This window comes from Lithobates pipiens, unplaced genomic scaffold (assembly GCF_037356315.1).
Source record: "Lithobates pipiens isolate NorthernLeopardFrog02 unplaced genomic scaffold, aLitPip1_a1.2 Scaffold_23, whole genome shotgun sequence".
NCBI classification, from domain to species: domain Eukaryota; kingdom Metazoa; phylum Chordata; class Amphibia; order Anura; family Ranidae; genus Lithobates; species Lithobates pipiens.
Genome location: NW_027507785.1, coordinates 268,309,597 through 268,331,648, shown reverse-complemented (window position 1 = coordinate 268,331,648; position 22,052 = coordinate 268,309,597). Strand labels below are relative to the sequence as shown.

General features: G+C 43.8%; 1 protein-coding gene across 2 annotated transcripts in view; it reads right to left on the bottom strand.

Annotated features, from left to right (window-relative positions):
- The window catches only part of SEC16B (SEC16 homolog B, endoplasmic reticulum export factor), a 392,979-nt gene that overhangs the window by 289,428 nt on the left and 81,499 nt on the right, over window positions 1–22,052 (bottom strand). For both annotated transcript variants that reach the window (XM_077453184.1, XM_077453185.1), the window contains 2 exons: window positions 11,181–11,335; window positions 6,477–6,538 (listed from right to left, as the gene is read on the bottom strand). In XM_077453184.1, the coding sequence (XP_077309310.1) occupies window positions 6,477–6,538; window positions 11,181–11,335 (217 nt within the window). The remainder of the gene's footprint in view (window positions 1–6,476; window positions 6,539–11,180; window positions 11,336–22,052) is intronic.

Genomic DNA, 22,052 nt, shown 5'->3' with positions numbered 1-22,052 from the left:
TGAAGCACTTTTGTGTTAAAAAAAGCGCAAGAAAAGCTGAAGAAAGCTGCCTTTAAATTCTATGTATGTCTTTACACTGGTCTGTTGCACTTCCGCTGCGGCGTAAAAATCATGCTTGCCCCATTTTTGGTGCATATTTGGTCAGTTAAAAAAGATGCAACAAAAACACACCTCCCCATTGAAATACATTGAAAGCATGGCAAAAAAGCATAAAATCACATAACAAATACACCTGCATTGCATTATTGATGTGGTTTTTGAGTCACATGTCATGTGAAAAATGAACTGCAAACATGATAAAATCATGGCTAAAAACGCACATGCGTTTTTACCAAGTTTTTGGTACTGATTGGTGTGAGAAAAACCTAATCACAGCATAAGCAGTGCGCCAGCGGCTCGCGCTCCCCCTATCCAGAAGTGCTGGATCACGTACTGGGTACGAGATTCGGCACAGGAGAGCCACCTTGCCGCCCTTAACCAATTGCCGACCAGCTGCTGTCATTGTACTGCGGCAAGGTGGCACGATCCTGCAAATCGCTGTAGGTGGCCAGTGGTTGAGCCAGTCTTCAGGTGGGGTGGACTCTATGTCTGCCGGCCATCATTCCCCGCAGTGACAGAATGGGGCTCTGCCAGTGTAAACAAGGCAAATCTTCATTCTGACAGGGGCGATCACACAGATCCTGCCTTTCTGCTAAGCAAGAAGACAGATCTGTGTGTTTTCCCAGTCACACAGTCCCCCATACAGTTATAACTCACAGTGAGGGAACACATTTAACCCCTCGATCACCCCTGATGTTAACCCCTTCCCTGCCAGTGTCATTAGTACAATAACTGTGCATATTTTAAGCACTGATTACTGTAATAATGTCACTGGTTCCCAAAAAAGTGTCAAAAATATCAGTTAGGTGTCCGATCTGTCCGCCACAATGTCGCAGTCTTGCTAAAAATCACTGATTGCTGCCATTACTAGTAAAAATATAAATAAATAAATAAAAATGCCATAAATCTATTCCCTATTTTGTAGAAGCTATAACTTTTGCTCAAACCAAACAAAATACGCTTATTGCGATTATATTTCTTAAAATATTTAGAAGAGTATATATTGGCCAAATTAGTTTTTTTACTTTTTTTGGGGGAATATTAATTATAGCAAAAAGTAGAAAATATTCTTTTATTTTCAAAATTGACGGTCTTTTTTTGTTTATAGCACAAAAAATAAAAAAATGCAGAAGTGATCAAATACTACCAAAAGAAAGCTCTATTTGTGGGGGGAAAAAAACGACCGTGCAATTGTCAGCTAAAGCGACGTAGTGCCCTATCGCAAAAAATGGCCTGGTTAGAAATTTCGTAAATCCTTCTGGTCCTTAAGTGGTTAAATGGCGTTATACGGTCGGCAAGTGATGTTTAATCCTCACAAGCTGACTGTCCCAGGGACCCTGCTGGCTCTCCACTGACAGAGCGCTATAGCAAGCATTTGATTTTTTTCAGAACACCTACCAAGTCTGGAGACCAGCACTCCACCACACTAATTCTGAAGTAATGGAACATGACTCAAGTCCCGTACAAAAGTTGCAATGTTCACTGTGGACTTGCGGCACTTGACAAAACAACCAGCACCGAATGTTTCTGCTGTCACTCTGCAAGGTTGATTAGAAAGAGCTTTACTCTAATGGCAGACACCAAAGAGAAAAAGAGCATGTGAAATTATTTTTTTATGGCGCATTTACATTTTTGCACACTTGCTGTTTGACAAATGGAATGGATAAGGACATTTTATATACACAGCTCTAGATTCTCCTTCTAATAGCTATATGCATATCAAAACATGCAGTCAGCATCTCCTCTGGATAACAGCTGGGATCAAATACCCTGATTGAGTACAGCGATAAACTTCCATTGAAAGAGAGAACAAATGAATAACAATCACTCCTTGGATCTATTAAACAGAAAGCACAGACTGTCCAAAAAATAGTCAGTTGGAAGCCCCATACATATATTTACAAACTACAACAAAGTTTTTCTAAACCTTGAGCACATTCAGTCTTTTTTACTGGAAAAATACAAACGATGTCCTATTTAAAATTGAACTTTACCCATAATAATTTGATAAAAAATAATAATCTTTAGCAAGGAACATCCATTCCACATTAATCATTATACTACCAAAGTTAGTATGTACTTTAAATTGCCTCCAGCACTGTTCGAGTTTCTTGCTGGAGGCTGACATCTTGCTGAAGCCCAGAGCCCTCGAACAGCAGTAAATCTTTAGGCTGTCAGCAGAACGGCCTCTAAAAATGTGGCACAGTGCCTAAAATCAAAGTGCCACTAAGCATGTAAATATTATGTGAAAAAATAGATATAGTACGTACACTTTACATATTGTCATATGCCGACATTCTAACCTGAAAAAAATCATTTCAGGGAGATGGCAAACTCATCTCAGGGAGGTGGCACTTTGTGCCCACAAACCCTCCTAAAATCACTTTTTCAATATTTTTTTCGCAGTGCTTCTGGGGAAGTGGGTGGGGTGGGTGGTATGTGGCAATGGACGGTGTTAGTAGTTTTTTTTTGCTTTTAATAATTGCTTTTTGTTTACAATTAATTTGTTTAAAAAATAAAATAAAAATCACAATGCTTTTTGGGAGGAGGGGGGTTGAGGCAGTGGACAGTGCTGGTAGGGCAGGGGAGAGTGGTGTCAGTAGTTTATTTTATTTTTTTACACTTTTTAATTTTTTAGAATTTTTTTTATATTTTTTTGGAGTGTTTTGGTGAGATGTTAGGGGTCTAAACAGAACCCTGACATCTCCCCTTTGAGACAGACAAAGGGACCGAGGACACGGATTCCCCAGTCCCTTTCTCAGCACTAAAGATGAATGAACAGGAGACAGAGGCTCCTGTTCATTCATAAACTAAGCAGAGTAAACAGTTTACAATTTACTCTGCTCAGTAATCACAGGACACAGGAGCAAACTCGCTCGCTGTGTCCAATTACTAGTTCCCCCTGCAACTGGCGGGAGAGGAGAGGAGGGGAGCCGGCTGCGGGGGATAAGGGGGCGGAAGAGAACACGGGGGCCGGAGGAGAACAGGGGGGGCGGAGAAGGACATGGAGGGGGCCATAAGAGAACAGGGGGGTGGAGAAGGGCACGGAGGGGGCTGGGGGGGGGGAGCACACAGAGCAGCTGGAAATGATCAGTGCAGCAGGAGGGAAATCTGTGAACATCGATCTCCCTGTACAGCTGTTTAGCTGACAGCCACAGGAGGGAGAGAAGGAGAAGCGGCTGTCAGCTAAAAATCAATAAAAAGGAGATCGGTGTTCACAGCTGTTCCCCACCGCACTGATCATTACGGGGAGTTCACGAGGCGCTTACGAGTGTGCGGGAGCCAACGCATAAATACGGGAGTCTCCCGCACCTAGCGGAAGACTTGAGATGTCTGTCATATGTGTCTGTATTCAGTTTAGCTGGTTAATGTGGTAACATTTGACCCATGTTATTTTTTATTCAGTTAAGCATGTCCAAAGCAGTGTGAGATAGTGTATTGCTGGATTTTAAACAGTATGGGCACTTGTTTTTAATGTTTTACATAGCTATACCTGCAAAAGGGGCCAGCCTGAAGTGATCTAGCAGGACTTAGCCCCTGTACACACGGTCGGAGATTCTGCCAACCAAATCCGTCGGATTTTGTCCGTCAGATTTAGTCTGATGGATTGTGTCCGAAACTGTTGCATACACAAGGTCGGACTAAGTTATCGAAAAATCCGATCTTTCAGAACGTGATGACGTAATTTCGTTATGATGGGACTACATTCAGGCTAGTAACCAATAGCTTTGATGTAGGAATTTGATCTGAGCATGCGTGGCACTTGGTCCGATCAAAATTCGCTACACATGATCGGAGTATGTCCGATCGAACCAGTTGGTCGGGAAATATTTCCAACATGTTGGAAAATTGGGTCCGACGGATATTCGGACGGAATCAGTCCGATGCATACCACACACAGTCGGATTATCCGACGACACGGTCCGATAGGACACATTCCGACGGATTCTCCGACCGTGTGTACAAGGCTTTAGTTTTCTGATTAAAGTTCAACTTTAACCACTTTGCACCCAGCCAATTAACATAAACGGCTGGATGGAAGTTCACCGTTTTGAGGGGACGCACCACGGCTCGGAGGCTGCACAGTGGTGTGATCCTGTAATGGCTATGATCTTCCAATACAGTCAAAAATATTGGGATATGGGCACTGTGATTGGACCCCCTGATCACGTGATGTCTGTATCCAATCACAGCCTTCACAATGTATCTCTCAGCAATCCCTGCTGAGCTTAGTTCTGTGTAAGTGATGATTTCACATAGAGAGCTGTCACAGATCACAGACTGCAGCCATCCCCACACAGTACACCAAGCACCACTGTCCCTGTCCCGTGAGCATCTGTCCAAGTGTCCCATGAACATCTGTACCAGTGCAAAAAACATCTGTCACAGTGTATGTGGTAAGTGAGGTATCGCCAAGAATGTCAGCGCAAGAGAAATAATCCTAGCACCAGACCGCCTGTGTAACTATAAACTTGTAACCAATAAAAGCTTATAAACATCACCCATGGAGATTTTTAAAAACCAAAGTTTGGCGCAATTTCACAAGCGTGCTCAAGTTTAAAGCGTGACATTTTGGTATCTATTTACACCTTATTTTATATTTTACCAAAAACTTAGGTATTATATTGTCTTTGTTTGTATTGAAATTTATTAAAATGTATTTATGTGTTAGTGTGTAAAATTACACTCAAAATACTGCTGCGCAAATACCGTGTGACATAAAAATTTGCAAAAACCACCATTTTATTCTTTAAGGCCTCTGCTACAAAAACATATACTATTTGAGTGTTCTAAGTAATTTTCTAGCAAAAATACAGATTTTTACTTGTAAAAAAAAAAAAGCATCAGAAGAAGGCCTGGTCTTAAAATAGATAATGGCTGAAGGTACTCCTTGCATGTTGGACCTCTCTGTGTGGCTAGGCTGTGAAAAAGTCTCACATGTGGTATCATCATACTTAGGACAAGTATTAGAATGTGTTTTGGGGTGTAGTTGCAAGTATGCCTGTACCGAGTGTGAGAAATAACTTGTTAATATGACACTTTTGTGAAAGAAAAAAAAATTTGAATTTCTTAATTTTCCAAAGAATTGTGGGAAAAAATTACTACTTCAAAAAACTTGCCATGGCTCTTACTAAATATCTTGGATGGTCTACTTTTCAAAAAGGAGTCATTTGGGGGTATTTGTACTGTCTTGGCATGTTAGGCTCCTTTCACATAGGCTTTCCAATCTGGCCTGCCTGTCGTTTTTTCCAGAGGAACCTGATCGGACACTCCATTATCCTCTATGGAGCGGCGGATGTCATCGGTGACATGTCCGCTGACACCCACTACTGTCCGATCTGATCCTGTCCGTGAAATCCAGACCGATGGCGACCCTATTTTCCATCCGTCTGAAGGCTAGACTTTCCATTATCCCATCTCCCCATAGAGGAGGGCGGGGCTCTGACAGGACCTTCTCTGCACAGTGAGTGGAGATTGTCCCGTCATCCGCCTACTCAGCAGGGATCAGCGGATCAAACCCACACTTAGCAAAGCCAAATCTGCCAGACAGACAACTGGCGCCCATGTGACAGGACCCTTCGCCTAGGCTCACAATGACTGCGGGAATTAAACTAAGCAAGTTCAGATGAACTCACACGATTTTATTCCCGCATGTCAATCTGACTTCAGAGGCAATTTCAGAGATATCTGTGTGGGTTTCTGCACAGATGTCAATGGAAATTGCACCCCAAAAAAATCACCAAAAGTAGTACGGAAACTACCTTATGGGAATCAATGCAGCCTCAAACTGATTCGGACGCTGCTGCCATTGCTGGCGATTTGCCATGTGATTTTACGTGTCAAATCGCGTGCCAAGTGGTGTCACCAACCAGGGCTTAGGGCCTCAAGAAATGAGATAGGCCGTCAGTACGTGAGATGTGATCAGTTTTCAATGGTTAGCACTATAGCTTGTGGACTCTATATCCTTCACAAAATATTACGAAAAAAAAGCTCTATGTGTGAAAAAAAAATGATAAAAATTTCCTATGGGTACAGTGTTGCATGGCAGAGTAATTGTCATTAAAAACGTGACAGCACTGAAAGCTGAAAATTAGACTGGGAAGGAAGGGGGTAAAATTGTTTGGTATTGAGGTGGTTAAAGAGCCAAAAGGAAGGTTTCTGTGTGAGATGACAGGGTTCATGTTTTACATCAGAGCCCTGCTACTTGTCGTATCCCCGGACAGAATTTCATTGTTGCCATAAATCCCTTTCCTGGTACACAATGTAGTAGAGTATTTGTAAATTACTCTTATTCAAACATGCAAATATTTGCATACAACTAAAAAAAGATCACTAAAATGACAGTGGAGACAATAGCATCAGCAAATACCACTGACCTCTGTACAGGTCCTGGAAAGGTCCTCATCTCCTCTTGTTCTGCAGTGTTACTGAGTAGAACCTACACAAGACAAGGCACCAGTAAGAGAATAAACTTGCAGATGAGGCTTGCATCTTTGTCCAAAGTTAAACAATGCCCTTGCTATAGGTGTAGGCCAATTACCTACCTCATGATGCCTGAATGCAAAATTCCTAGGATGGTGCTAATAATGTTACTTAGGCCCCATTCACACCTGAGCGTCTTGTAGCTTGATGCATAGGCATTTTTTTTTAGTAATGGTGAACTATGCATTTAAGGCTACATTTTCATCTCTGCATTTTTAATGTGGTATTGTTAAGTCGTGCATTTTAAACAGGCTTAGGATAATATGGAAAGTACATTCAGTTTAAATCAGCGTGTACACCTTTTGTTTAGATGCACCTGGAATATGTTTAGCAAATTTAAATATATTCATTGCACAAAGCATAGATATGTAAATGGCCAAAAAAATGTGCAGCGCCAGAAGAAGAAACAGTATATGACCAAGCGATTAAGAACAATGCACATTCACTTAATATATCAGAAGAAGCTTACAATACATTTAATAACAGTAATGATGAACTTGATTAAGGCTATGTTTCCACTATTGTGACCCCAAAGTCACACAATTTAGAGTGTGACTTTGATGCGACCTTGAGTGCAGCTTTGATCCAACTTCACAGTGGATCAAAGTTGCATTAAAATCCATATCAAAGTAGTGCAGGAACCTTTTCAAAGTCACTGCAACTTTAAGGCCGCGTACACACGGGTGGACTGTATGGCCTACTTAGTCCGTCATTCAATCCGACGAACAGTCCGTCATACTTTCGAATGAATGGACTTGACCACACACGGATGCACAAACAGTCCGTCGAAAGCTTGCGCGATGACGTGTACAGCACGTCCGACGGGACTAGAAATAGGAAGTCCAATACACAGCAATGCACCCTTCCACCGTGTAAATCCTTTCTGAGCATGCGCCATTCTTAGTCCGTCGAACTAGCCTACTGACGAGCGGATTGTCCGCTGAAACCAAAGTATGACGGACAGAATTTCGAAAAATCCGAAATACTTAGTAGGCCAGACTGCACGCTGAAAAAGTCCGCTGAAGCCCACACACGAGCGGACTGTCCGCTGAAATGTGTTTCGACGGACTAAGTAGGCCATACAGTCCGCCCGTGTGTACGCGGCCTAAGTTGCACAGACTTAAAATCAATGGGCTGTGACTTGTCATGAGACTTTGTGTCCAAAGTCACACTACTGGAAACGGAGCCTAGGGGCCAGTTCACACCACATGCAGTCCAGTGCATTTTTTTTTCTGCTTGAAAAATGCCTGTAAAGGTTATATCGTTTTCAATGTTATAGTTCACACCAGTGTGGTCAGTTCAAGAGCATTCCTGCACGTTGTTTTGGCCATTATTTTAAGGTTTTGTATGTTTACCTTTGCTGTTAGCTGCCATGTATTCTTTCTATTGCTAACTTTAATATTCACATTTATAGATATGTAAATGCAGCCTTACACAATTTTAAACTTTGGGTGTTGTAAACACGCCCATAAAAACTTCATTTACAGGGTGTGTGTAGTACATCCCCTGTCCTTCTACTGCAAACCCTCACTCCCATACCCTGCTGCCGGCAGTTCCAGGCTGTCAAAATGTTAGCCGGGATTTGCTATGAAAATACATGTAGCTGTAGAAACGATTTATATTGAAAAATATCTGACAACGTTTATAAACACTGCTTAGACTGAACTAAACAAATTCAAAGCAACATTGTTACTTTTGTATCTACTCTGTTTCATTTATCTGCAGATCAAAGGGATGAGCTTCTATCTGCTTATGACATCAAATGAAGCAGCCTTCTAATCCTGGGGTAGGCAACCTTAGAGCAGTGGAAATCTACCTGAACAACACGGGAGAAATCAAAGATCACTGGGCACAGCATCCGATTTTTAGGGAGCTAACCTAGCGTAGCCATACACAGAGCAGAGTAAAATGGTAATGAGTTCATAACAAAGAGTTCACCGGTCAGGAGTACAGTGAGGGGAAAAAGTATTTGATCCCCTGCTGATTTTGCACATTTGCCCACTGACAAAGAAATGATCAGTCTATCATTTTAATGGTAGGTTTATTTTAACAGTGAGAGACAGAAAAACAACAAAAATAGACAGAAAAACTAATTTAAAAAAAGTTATAAATTGATTTGCAGTTTAATGAGTGAAATAAGTATATGACCCATTCGCAATACATGACTTAGTACTTGGTGGCAAAACCATTGTTGGCAATCACAGAGGTCAGACGTTTCTGGCCTCCAGATTTGCACACATCTCAGACATTTGTGAATCCTCTCCAATTTATTAAAGGGGTTGGAAAACCTCGTAGTTTTTCACCTTAATGCATCCTATGCATTAAGATGAAAAACCTTCTATAGTGCAGCACCCCCCCCCCCAGACCCCCCCTTTTACTCACATGAGCCTGGTCTTTCCAGCATTGAGAACGAGCACACCAGCTCCAGCCAGTGTCTCGGGTCCTGATTGGATAGATTGATAGGAGCACAGCCATTGGCTCCCGCTGCTGTTATCCAGAACCAATGACTCAGGGCCGAGTCCTGCTGTCTGTGTCAATAGAAGCAGCAGCAGGACACGGGAGCAGTTCTCAAAAAGGATATCTGGGAACTGGAGAAAGTGCAGAGAAGGACAATCAAACTGATAAGAGGCATGGAGGAGCTCAGCTATGAGGAAAGATTAGAGGAACTGAATTTATTCCCTCTATAGAAGAGGAGATTAATGCCCCGTACACACGACCAGACTTTGACGGACTAGGTCCGACAGTCTTCCCGACGGACTTTCGGTGGAGGTCCGAAGGAGTTTCTGAAGGAAACAGACTTGGCCACACACGTCCGGACTAAGTATGTTCGAAAGTCTGTTTGTTTTGAATGTGTTGACGTAAATGGGACTAAACAAGGAAGTTCAATAGCCAGTAGCCAATAGCTGCCCATGCGTCGTATTTGGTCAGTCAAACTAGCACACAGACGAACGTTTTTCCCAATTTTTAGTCCGTCAGATAGATTTGAAACATGTTTTATTTGTAGGTCCATCTGACTTTTGGGGGAAAAAAAGTCCGCTGGAGCCCACACACGATCGAATTCTCTGATGGATTCCGGTCCGCCGGACCAAGTCTGACGGAAAGTCCGCTCGTATGTACGCGGCATAAGGGAGGGATATGATCAACTTGTACAAATACATAAGTGGTCCATATAGTGAATTTGGTGCTATTCACTTTACAGTCAACACAGAGGAAAAGGGGGCACTCTTTACGCCTAGAGGAAAAGGGATTTCATCTCCAAATACGGAAAAGTTTCTTCACAGTAAGAGCTCTGAAAATGTGGAATAAACTCCCTCCAGAGCTGGTTCTGCCCAGCTCAGTAGATTGCTTTAAGAAAGGCCTGGATTCTTTCCTAAATGTACATAATATAACTGGGTACTAACATTTATAGGTAAAGTTCATACAGGAAAAATCTGGTTGCCTCTCTGGGATCAGGAAGGAATTTTTTCCCCTGCTGTAGCAAATTGGATCATGCTTTGCTGGGGTCTTTCACCTTCCTCTGGATCAACTGTGTGTATAGGATTGTGTATATGGGATTGTATGATATTATTTTTTATCTATTTTTATGGTTGAACTGGATGGACTTGTGTCTTTTTTCAACCTGACTAACTATGTAACTATGCAGTGCTCTGTACCATGAGCCCAACCTTTTTTGAAGCTTTTTAGAGCCTCTGGCTCTAATCACGTGCTTAAAAAAAAGAAAACACGTTGAAATCCATGCGTACGTTGCCCGCATGTATAATAGGAGGCTGGACGCATGGACCAGGACGGGATGGGTGGGGGGGGGGGTTAGAGCCTTTGCATTATGAGCTAAACAGGCCTAGCTTTTAGGTGTGTTTAGACGCATTTAGCAGTGTCAAGCGTTTTTTTCTGCCAAAATTCTACTGCTCCTGAACGCCTTGGCAGTGTTTTTTTTTTTCTGCCTCTAAACTCTCTGCCTCTGCTACTAAACTTTGCTATAAGGCTATGTGTGCATGGACACATACAATATGCTAACATGCAGGGAAGTTTAGAGGCAGGGAAAAAAATAGCCTGGCGCCCCTAGAAGCAGCTGCATAAAATACCAAGTGTGCATGAGGGCCTAAGGCCTGATACACACCTATGCATTTTTAGAGCTTTTTTCATTTTACAGATTTACACTACAGAACGTGTTCCATGGGAAACCATGATAAATGGGCTGTAGTGCAAATCTGCAAAATGCAAAAAGCACTAAAAATGCATAGGTGTGAATCAAGCCTAAAGCAGCTCATAGAATCCAGCCATGGGAAATGAAATCGTAAGTCCAAAATAATATTACATCTTCTTTCCCAAACAACTACAGTTAAGTGAAAAAAGTAGCGAATGCTCATCATAACTGTCTGAAAAGACACCAAGATTATTGTACAATACAACAGAAGCTTATCAACTGATACAACTATCTGATCTTCTTTGCCTAGGTTGGACTCACACACATAGGTTGGACTTGATGGACTTGTGTCTTTTTTTCGACCTTACCTACTATGTAGGTTTAACTGAAGCTGTAATGCAAAACATTTGTGTTTTTTTCTAAGTGATCATATACAGTTAGGATTCAAAGTTACCTCCATGCTGTGTATCTCCACAAGTGCAGGCTGGCCTTCATCCGGGAAATTGGGGCAAACTCTAACCATCTGCCCCTGAGCCCCAAAACACACCGTTACATGCGGCAGAGAAAACTTCATTGGAGCTGTAGGCTGGGGAGTGCATTCCAGAGTCTCTTTAAATGAAATACAAATTGCAGTTATATTCAACTTTATAATGTAAGTTACTTGTATGATTAAGAGGAACTTTTGTACGAGAGGAAAATGGAATATCAATTGACATTCTGAAGCTTTTAAAATCACTATATGTAAGTTCTAACTTAGTAAAAGTAATATAAAATATCATTTTAGTTGGACTTGATATTTTCAAGCATACTGAATATCCGTTAAGTGCTTTACCTTTCTTGCTATAGTGAACTTCACTTCTAAATAAAACGTTTAAAAATATATAATTTCAGCTGTCCATTTACTGTACTTGGACCTAATGGCATTTAATCCCTTAAAGTGGCTGTAAATTCTTATATATACCCAGTGAAGTGACTGGCCTCAGGTGATACACAGAGACAAAACAAATCCTCCTACACAAGTTGTACCTGTTTATTTGCAGTTTCTCCTCTCTACATCTGTTCAATGTGCTGAATTATAAAGCTTGTCTGAGCAGTCATAAAGAAATGGGGCAGAGAGCTAAAGCTACATTTTTGTGTCCCTTGAGGCATTTTAAGGCTGGATTCACACCTATGCAGTTTTAGTGCTTTTTGCATTTTGCAGATTTGCACTGCAGTCCATTAAACATTGTTTCCTATGGAACACGTTCTGTAGTGCAAATCTGAAAAATGCAAAGAGCACTAAAAAAGCATAGGTGTGAATCAGGCCTAAGGCCTGATTCACACTTATGCAGGTTGCAGTTTGCATATTGCAGGTGCATTTTGCATTTTTCAATACACGCTTTTCATCCATTGAAGTCTATGAAACCAAAAACCAGAAAAAAAGTCTCTGGTCCTTTCCATAAAATGCACAGATGTGAACAATGTCCATAGGAAACCATGTTAAATGGACACTAGTGTGTTTCTGCAAAACTGAAAACGCACTTAAAAAATGCATAGGTGTGAACCAGGCCTAAAACTCTGACATTTACAGACATGACTCGGTATGATGGGAATTGTAGTTCCTGAACAACTAAAGGGCCAAAGCTTGAGAACCCCTGCTGCAGAGCTCAGTGAGAGCTCTGAGAGCTGATTGGAGGGAAGGGACACACACCCATCCACACCATACACAGGAACAGAGCTGAGGCTGTCAATCAGCTGGGGATCCCTCCCCTGTCACCATTTTTCTCTTGGTGTCAGGGAAACTTGTCTGAAGAAAATCATACTGATAGCAGAAGAACAAAGCAGCAGACAAAAGTGACACGTAGTGCTCTTTACTGAGATAAGTACACACTGTAGAGGAATATGCTTTGTTCATATTACAAGTAACATTTTACCTTAACTTTGTTTTGTTTTTTTGCAAAATAATAAGCATGTTGTACTAATCTGCTCTTTGCAAGGGTTTTGTACACAGCCCTGATCCTTTTCTTCTGGTGTCCCCCGCTGATTCTCCAGGCTCCTCCTCATGTGTGAGTGCACCCATAGAAAGCAGCTGTCTATGGGGGTATAGACCAGACAGCTCAGCCCCAGCATCTGCTCCCTTGTCACAGCCTTTGATTGACAGCAGAGGGAACCAATGGCTTCTACTGCTATCAATTTACTCAGTGAGGAGGGAAACGGCAGCAAGAGCCACTGCTCTTGTGCACATAGCTAGACTGGGATCAGGCTTAGGTAAGTATAAGGGGGAAGCTGGGGGGATCCTCGTGGCTTCACAGCCCGGTTGCCTACTGCGCTGCGTGATCTCACTGGTCCCTGCTGTCTTATGGGACCTGTGTGTCTCCCAAAAGACAGTGTGGGGGGGGGGCGCCAAACATGGCATAGATCGCCGTGGAATCTGTGGCGATCTATCGCCAGAAGTAGGAGCAAATACCTGGATTATACAGGTATCTGCTCCCCCCTGAAAGGGTCAGATGTGACACCGGAGGGGGGGAGGAACCAGAAAAGCGAAAGTCCCATTTCTGGGTGGAACTCCACTTTAAGGCTTTAGAACTAATTTCATGTCTGGAGGTTTACAACCACGCTAACCACTTGCCGACCAGCCACCACCATTATACGGCGGCAGGTCGGCTCTCCTGCGCAAATCTCCGTAGCTGTTAGGCGGCTCCACAGGCGCATGTATAATAGGTTTCCACCATTTTATTTTAGGAAACAGAAAGGTGGCGTTAAGGTATTATTTTAATTTACAGCAGTCTCCAAATAAGAGGAATGTAATTTATGATGTCTGCTAACCAGGTATTGCATGTTAAAAAATTTTTTTAGATGATGCATATAACAGTAACTATAAAAAAGGTTTGCAAATATAGTATAGGAACCTTTGTGCTATCTTTATATAAAATGTTATTCATTTTCAATATTGCAACTAGTGTCCTTTTAAATGGCATTGGCCAAGCAATGCAAACTGTAGTAGAAATTGTTTTGTCCTGCACTGGATTGCCTAGATTAGACTTGGCTTTTACTGTGAAAACACGAGATATTGGGCTGAGATGAAAGGCAAGGCCTGTGATTGTTTCATTAAAAAGAAGGCATGTTGCTTAATTTGTTCAATAACGCCGCAGCAAAGGCCTTTTGGGTATTGCAGAAATTTGAGAGTAACTATAATGATTAAAGAGGAAAGCTTGCATTTCTTTCTCAGCTTTGTGATACGCTGTTCAATAGTCTGGGATTTTAATTTCCATAATTAAATGTTGTTTGATGTCTTTCACTTTGAATTAGATTGCATTTTAAACTTTTATTAAAACACCACTCTGTTTTTAAAAATGCAGAATCACTATGTTCTGCTTTCAGATCAAAATCCTAGGAGAAAACAATGTTTTATTAAGGCACTATCAATGCTACAATCATTTGCAGGGCCAAAACATAACACTATAGACACAGAAACTCTGGTGCCTTAAATCTAGGGTGACCAGACATCCCCCGTTTCTGGGGACAGTCCCCGGACCAAATCTGTCCCTGGTTTTGTCCCTGGATTCAGTGACGGCTGGTGCTCAATATTGTGGGGGGTGGCATTCACACTACACACTCCCCTGGCTCTTGCTTACGAGATTATCAATCCACTTCACATCCTCCAACCGCCCCAGTGCTGGATCAGCAATCCACTGTAGTCCTGTGCCCAGAGCTCTGTGTATTATACAGTCCTGTACCCAGCGCTCTGTGTATTATACAGTCCTGTACCCAGAGCTCTGTGTATTATACAGTCCTGTACCCAGCGCTCTGTGCATTATGCAGTCCTCTACCCAGCACTGTTTATTATGCAGTCCTGTGCCCAGCGCTCTGTGTATTATGCAGTCCTGTGCCCAGCGCTCTGTGTATTATGCAGTCCTGTGCCCAGCGCTCCGTGTATTATGCAGTCCTGTGCCCAGCGCTCTGTGTATTATGCTGTCCTGTGCCCAGCGCTCTGTGTATTATGCTGTCCTGTGCCCAGCGCTCTGTGTATTATGCTGTCCTGTGCCCAGCGCTCTGTGTATTATGCTGTCCTGTGCCCAGCGCTCTGTGTATTATGCAGTCCTGTGCCCAGCGCTCTGTGTATTATGCAGTCCTGTGCCCAGCGCTCTGTGTATTATGCAGTCCTGTGCCTTTTGACAATAAAAAAAAAAAAATGTCCCCAGATTTCATTAAAAAAATCGGGTCACCTTACTTAAGTCCCACCCCATGAACAGTCACCAGGCCTCTATTATGCAAATAAACATGTCATAAAAATAAAGTCATGCTACTATAACCAAAGGCATGTTACAGAGGTGCCAGGATTAAAGAGGGCCATAATTTCACATGGTTCCAGTAACACAGGCATCAGGTTAGTACAGAAATGGCATGCTACCATAAGGGCAGTTTCTCAGGTCAGTGTATCAGGTACCATTGTGCCCAAGAACCCCACATACCTTCCATTATCTTCATTTATTAACACCAAGGGCCCAACCATAGCCATAGAAGCATACATGTGCTCAGCCGATTGCATTAGGGTGCGCACCCCAAAGCTCAACCACAGAACAACATATTACAGCAACAAATGACAGAGTCCAAAGCACATGTGAACGAGTCCTTCATTTTTTTTAACCACTTAGCAACCTCCCCACAGATATACTGCGGCAGGGAGGTCGCTCTGTACCAGATCACGTACCTAGACACTTTAGGGTCTGGTGCGGTGTGCCGCCTGGCGAACCCACTTCCGCTGTGATTGGACACAGCGGGAACCAATCAGCGGGTCTGGCGGATGTAATGTCTGACAGGACCCACTGATCATTTAGAAGAAAGGCAGACTGCCGTTTTGCCTATGTAAACAAGGCAGGCCACCATTCTGTGAGAGGGAAATGTGCTGATCCTGTGTTCCTGCTACATTTTATTATAGGCATACCTATAGGTACAAACTATGCATGACAATTAGCTTTCTCTTTCATTTTATCTTTTTACTTATTTTTTTAGATTTTATTTATTTATGTTTAAATTTTTTAACTGCCCTTTTGGGGTGTTTTGGTGAAATATCGGGGTTCTACATAGACCCCTGATGTCCTACATTTATGACTGAAAACAAAACTGAGGACAGAATGAAGGCAAAGATGCTAGAACTGATCCCCCTGCAGTGCAGCCAGAGGGAGGGAGAGGAGGAGAATCCGGCAGCACTGTAGGGGGAGGAACAAGAGGATCGTTATCTGGAATAAGGCAGTATAGCAACCCTCCTGCTCGGCAAGTGCCTGGGCCCGTTTTTTTTAACTAATAGGACACGGGCCTGGTACAGAAGGGCAGGCTGTACTGTTTTATCATCGGCCCTGGCACACAGGGTGATTAGGGTGTGCCCAGGCACATCCAGCACACCCCCTTTGCACGCCTATGCATAGAAGACTGGAGAGTACACATAATCTTCCTCCACTTCTTCCTACCCAGCTAGCATCAGTAAATAGATAGGAAAGTATAATATATTTATTGTTTTAAACTTGTTTTTGTTTCTTCAGTAACATCCAGGTTTCTTGCCTAGGAAAAAGATGTCATACATTGCAGAAGACTTCAGGAGGAGAGGAGTGATTTTCTCAGCTAAGCAAACCCACCTGCCTGCAGGCCTGACCTAAGGGCAGATGGATTCCAGGAAGTAGATGCTAAATTAATCATCTTCCTTAAAGTGGTTGTAAACCCTTACAAACCACTTTTACCTACAGGTAAGCCTAGATTAAGGCTTACCTGTAGGTCCAAGAAATATCTCCTAAACCTATATGGTTTAGGAGATATTTGCCCGAAAACAGGCACCGCTGTCAACGGCGCATGCGCCGTAGACAGTGGCGCGCAGGCCCACTGAGCGCGGCACCGTCAACGACGGAGATGCTGCGCGTGTCGGCTCCTGTGCGCATGCGCGGGAGTGACGTCATCGCGGCTTCGCTGAATGACAGCGGCGGAGCTGTGAGACTCCACCGAGAAGATGGATGCGTCGGACTACAGGGGACAGCGGTGACTTCGCTCGCTCCTGTGTCAGGTAAGTGACACATAATGGGCTATTATGCGATGCATAGTAGTCCATTATGCTTTGCCTTTGCAGGGAATGAAAGAGGAAGTAAACTCATCAGGGTTTACGTCCTCTTTAAGATGGCCATGGCCAGGATTGCCAGTGGAGTTCTTTTTTTAAAGTAATGACCTCGGCAAAATAGAGCATGGAGACATGGATGGATGGGGGAGTTTGCTTTAAATATTAAAAATGAATTAAATAGCATGTTTGCTCTGTGGTGCTCAGGTGCCGATAAGTTCCACTTTAATTGATTGACAGACACCTGCCTAGCAATTTGCTTTTACTCTTTGAGGCATTTTATTATCATAAAGGTTAGGTATGATATTTGAAAGGAACTTATCAAGACAGATATATTGCTTTGCACTGGGTCCCTCATATATATACCCCTTCATTGCTTGTTGGGTGCAAGTTAGGGTGGCTAAGATAGAACACGAATGACACATAGCGGAGGAGAGCAAAAAAAATCCCAATAAATTATTTAAGTATATAAACAGTAAAAAAGGGAGGACAGATCATATTGGTCCCATAAAGAACGAGGAAAGAAATCTGGTTACAAAGGATGGGGAGATGGCAAAGGTATTGAATTTATTCTTCTCCTCAGTCTTCACGAGGGAATCGGGGGGGGGGGTTTCAGTAACCAAAACTGCAGTGTTTATCCTCATGACACATCACAGGAAGCACCCTCAGGGCTACAGAGGACAGAATTAAAGATAGACTCTGGAAAACTTAACATTAATAAGTCACCGGGACCAGGTGGCTTACACCCGAGGGTCCTTAGAGAACTCAAGAATAGGGATGGCCGAACGGTTCGCCCGGCGGTCGTTTCGGCAGTTCGCGGTCCGCCCGATCGGCGGACTATTGCCGCTGTTCGCCCGGCGGACTTCCGTGTTTACTGTGTAAAAGAACTTTGACCTATGATGACACATCCATTATGTGGTACAGGACAGCCAATTGAGACATTACAGCACATGGACACTTGGACATTCTCCCTAACTTATAAATAGACCCGATCCGGCGGCCATTTTACATTCTTTCGTATGTCACTATAGGGAGAGGTTGCTGTGTGGAGCAGGGAGAGACTGCAGTGACCCAAATCGCTAGCTATTTGGTCCACAAAAGTTCTTTTAAGGACTGGTATGGTATAGGTGTAGTTCAGGATATAGGTTTGAGGCACTGCTATTCAAGTCATTGTTGCAGCAGCCTGTCTTTTGTCAGTGTAGAGAGAGGGACAGGACGCTGTGTGCAGCAGGGACAGTCAGTTTAATCATTAGCTGTTACTATTAGGTCCACAAAAGTCCTTTTCAGGACTGGTATGGTAAAGTAGTACAGGATATAGTTTTGAGTGCTATTCAAGTTATTGTTGCAGCAGCCTGTGTTTTGTCAGTTTAAATAGGGACAGGCAGGAAGCTGTGTGTGGCAGTGAGGGACAGTCAGTTTAATCAGTAGCTGTTACTATTAGGTCCACAAAGGTTCTTTTCAGGACTGGAATGGTAATAGGATTGTACACGTATAATATTCTTTCTTCCAAATATAGAAAGAATATTATACTTGACTGCTGCCCTTCTGCTGCAGTAGTCCTTTATGAGTATAGGGACCGAGGTACAGTCTGCTAATCACAACCTACTAGTTCCACAAAGGTCCTTATAAGGACTGGTAAGGTATAGTGTACTACAGTACATAGGGTTGAGTGAGGTACAGTCTGCTATTCCTTAAGGACTGGTATAGGTCCACAATATATAGGGTTGAGGTGCACTACTGCTGACTGCTGCCCAATTCTGCAGAAGTCCTTTATCAGTATAGGGACTGAGGTACAGTCTGCTAATCACAACCTACTAGTTGCACAAAGGTCCTTCTAAGGACTGGTAAGGTATAGCGTACTAGAGTACATAGGGTTGAGTGAGGTACAGTCTGCTAATCACAACCAACTAGTTGCACAAAGGTCCTTCTAAGGACTGGTAAGGTATAGCGTATTACAGTATATAGGGTTGAGTGAGGTACAGTCTGCTAATCACAACCTACTAGTTGCACAAAGGTCCTTCTAAGGACTGGTAAGGTATAGCGTACTAGAGTACATAGGGTTGAGTGAGGTACAGTCTGCTAATCACAACCTACTAGTTGCACAAAGGTCCTTCTAAGGACTGGTAAGGTATAGCGTATTACAGTATATAGGGTTGAGTGAGGTACAGTCTGCTAATCCTTAAGGACTGGTATATCACGCTGCTGATGTCAGTGCTCTCTATCACGGTGCTGGTGTCAGATCACTCTATCACGGTGCAGGTGTCAGTGCTCTATATCATGGTGCTGGTGCTGGTAATCATCTCCTGCACCCTCTTCTTTGCCTACCCTGACCTTCCCTCGCCTCCATTGTCTCAAGAGTCCTGAATTGGCAGAATTTCACATATAATAAAATAATGCTTGCAGTTGTCGATCCCAGATTCACCTCATACATGTGTTATGTCATTGGCCATGTGGTGGGACTATGTGTGCACAGCTAGTAATTATTTTGTGGCTGCAAATATGACCTGTAGGTTTGTAAAGTTCACCATCCCTGTGCTGTGCTGACTTGCTCCTGGGGCTACTTATTATGAGGGGCTCCCACCATCCCTGTGCTATGCTGACTTCCTCCTGGGGCTGCTTATTATGAGGGGCTCCCACCATCCCTGTGCTGTGCTGACTTCCTCCTGGTGTTGCTTATTATGAGGGGCTCCCACCATCCCTGTGCTGTGCTGACTTCCTCCTGGGGCTGTACCTCTGCTGTGCATATTATGAGGGGCTCCCACCATCCCTGTGCTATGCTCATTATGAGGGGCTCCCGCCATCCCTGTGCTGTGCTGACTTCCTCCTGGGGCTGCTTATTATGAGGGGCTCCCACCATCCCTGTGCTATGCTGACATCCTCCTGGGGCTGTACCTCTGCTGTGCATATTATGAGGGGCTCCCACCATCCCTGTGCTATGCTAATTATGAGGGGCTCCCACCATCCCTGTGCTATGCTGACTTCCTCCTGGGGCTGCTTATTATGAGGGGCTCCCACCATCCCTGTGCTATGCTCATTATGAGGGGCTCCCACCATCCCTGTGCTATGCTGACTTCCTCCTGGGGCTGCTTACGGTGCAGGTGTCAGTGCTGTATATTACGGTGCTGGTGTCAGTGCTGTATATCACGGTGCTGGTGTCAGTGCTTTATGTCACGCTGCTGATGTCAGTGCTCTCTATCACGGTGCTGGTGTCAGATCACTCTATCACGGTGCAGGTGTCATTGCTGTATGTCACGCTACTGATGCCAGTGCTCTCTATCACGGTGCTGGTGTCAGTGCTCTCTATCACGGTGCTGGTGTCAGTGCTCTCTATCACTGTGCTGGTGTCAGTGCTTTATGTCACGCTGCTGATGTCAGTGCTCTCTATCACGGTGCTGGTGTCAGATCACTCTATCACGGTGCAGGTGCCATTGCTGTATGTCACGCTGCAGGTGTCAGTGCTGTATATCACGGTGCTGGTGTCAGTGCTGTATATCATGGTGCTGGTGTCAGTGCTTTATGTCACGCTGCTGATGTCATGTGCTCTCTATCACGGTGCTGCTGTCAGATCACTCTATCACGGTGCAGGTGTCATTGCTGTATGTCACGCTACTGATGCCAGTGCTCTCTATCACGGTGCTGGTGTCAGTGCTCTCTATCACGGTGCTGGTGTCAGTGCTCTCTATCACTGTGCTGGTGTCAGTGCTTTATGTCACGCTGCTGATGTCAGTGCTCTCTATCACGGTGCTGGTGTCAGATCACTCTATCACGGTGCAGGTGCCATTGCTGTATGTCACGCTGCAGGTGTCAGTGCTGTATATCACGGTGCTGGTGTCAGTGCTGTATATCATGGTGCTGGTGTCAGTGCTTTATGTCACGCTGCTGATGTCATGTGCTCTCTATCACGGTGCTGCTGTCAGATCACTCTATCACGGTGCAGGTGTCATTGCTGTATGTCACGCTGCTGATGTCAGTGCTCTCTATCACGGTGCTGGTGTCAGATCACTATCACGGTGCAGGTGTCATTGCTGTATGTCACACTGCTGATGTCAGTGCTCTCTATCATGGTACTGGTGTCCGTGCTGTATATCACGGTGCTGGTGTCAGTGCTTTATGTCACGCTGCTGATGTCAGTGCTCTCTATCACGGTGCTGGTGTCAGATAACTCTATCACGGTGCAGGTGTCACTGCTGTATGTCACGCTGCTGATGTCAGTGTTCTCTATCACGGTGCTGGTGTCAGATCACTCTATCACGGTGCAGGTGTCATTGCTGTATGTCACGCTGCTGGTGATCATCTCCTGCACCCTCTTCTTTGCCTACCCTGACCTTCCCTCTCCTCCATTGCCTTCATGCCCTCCACAGTCCTGAATTGTCACAATTTCCCATATAAAAAAAGAATGCTTGTAGTTGTCGATCCCAGATTCACCTCATACATGTGTTATGTCATTGGCCATGTGGTGGGACTATGTTTGCACAGCTAGTAATTATTTTGTGGCTGCAAATTTGACCTGTAGGTTTGCAAAGTTCGCCTCCCATTAAAGTCAATGGGGCCCGCCACGAACGTTACGGTTCGCGAACTATCGGCCGCGGTCCGCGTTCACGAAACGTCCCGTCGGAAGTTCGTCCATCACTACTCAAGAAGTCAAGAAATTGCAGACCATGGTTTCTAATTTTTGCTGACAATCTACTGACTGGAATGGTACAAGCTGATTGGAGAAAAGCCAATGTAGCACCAATATTTAAAAAAGGGCCAAAATACATCCCTGGGAATTACAGACCAGTTAGCCTAACATCAATAGTATGCAAGCTCCTGGAGGGGATGATCAGGCACTATATACAGGATTTTAGTAATGAAAACTGTATCATTAGCAGTAATCAGCATGGATTCATGAAGAATTGTTCTTGCCAAACCAATCTATTAACCTTCTATGAGGAGGTAACCTGCCATCTAGGTAAAGTAAGGCCTGTAGATGTGGTGTATCTGGATTTTGCAAAAGCATTTGACACAGTTCCCCATAAACAAGGGCGAGTTCAGAGGGTAGTGATAAATGGAGAGTACTCGGAATGGTCAGGGGTGGGTAGTGGGGTCCCCCAGGGTTCTGTGCTGGGACCAATCCTATTTAATTTGTTCATAAGTGACCTGGAGGATGGGGTAAACAGTTCAATCTCTGTATCTGCGGACAATACTAAGCTAAGCAGGGCAATAACTTCTCCTCAGGATGTGGAAACCTTGCAAGAAGATCTGAAC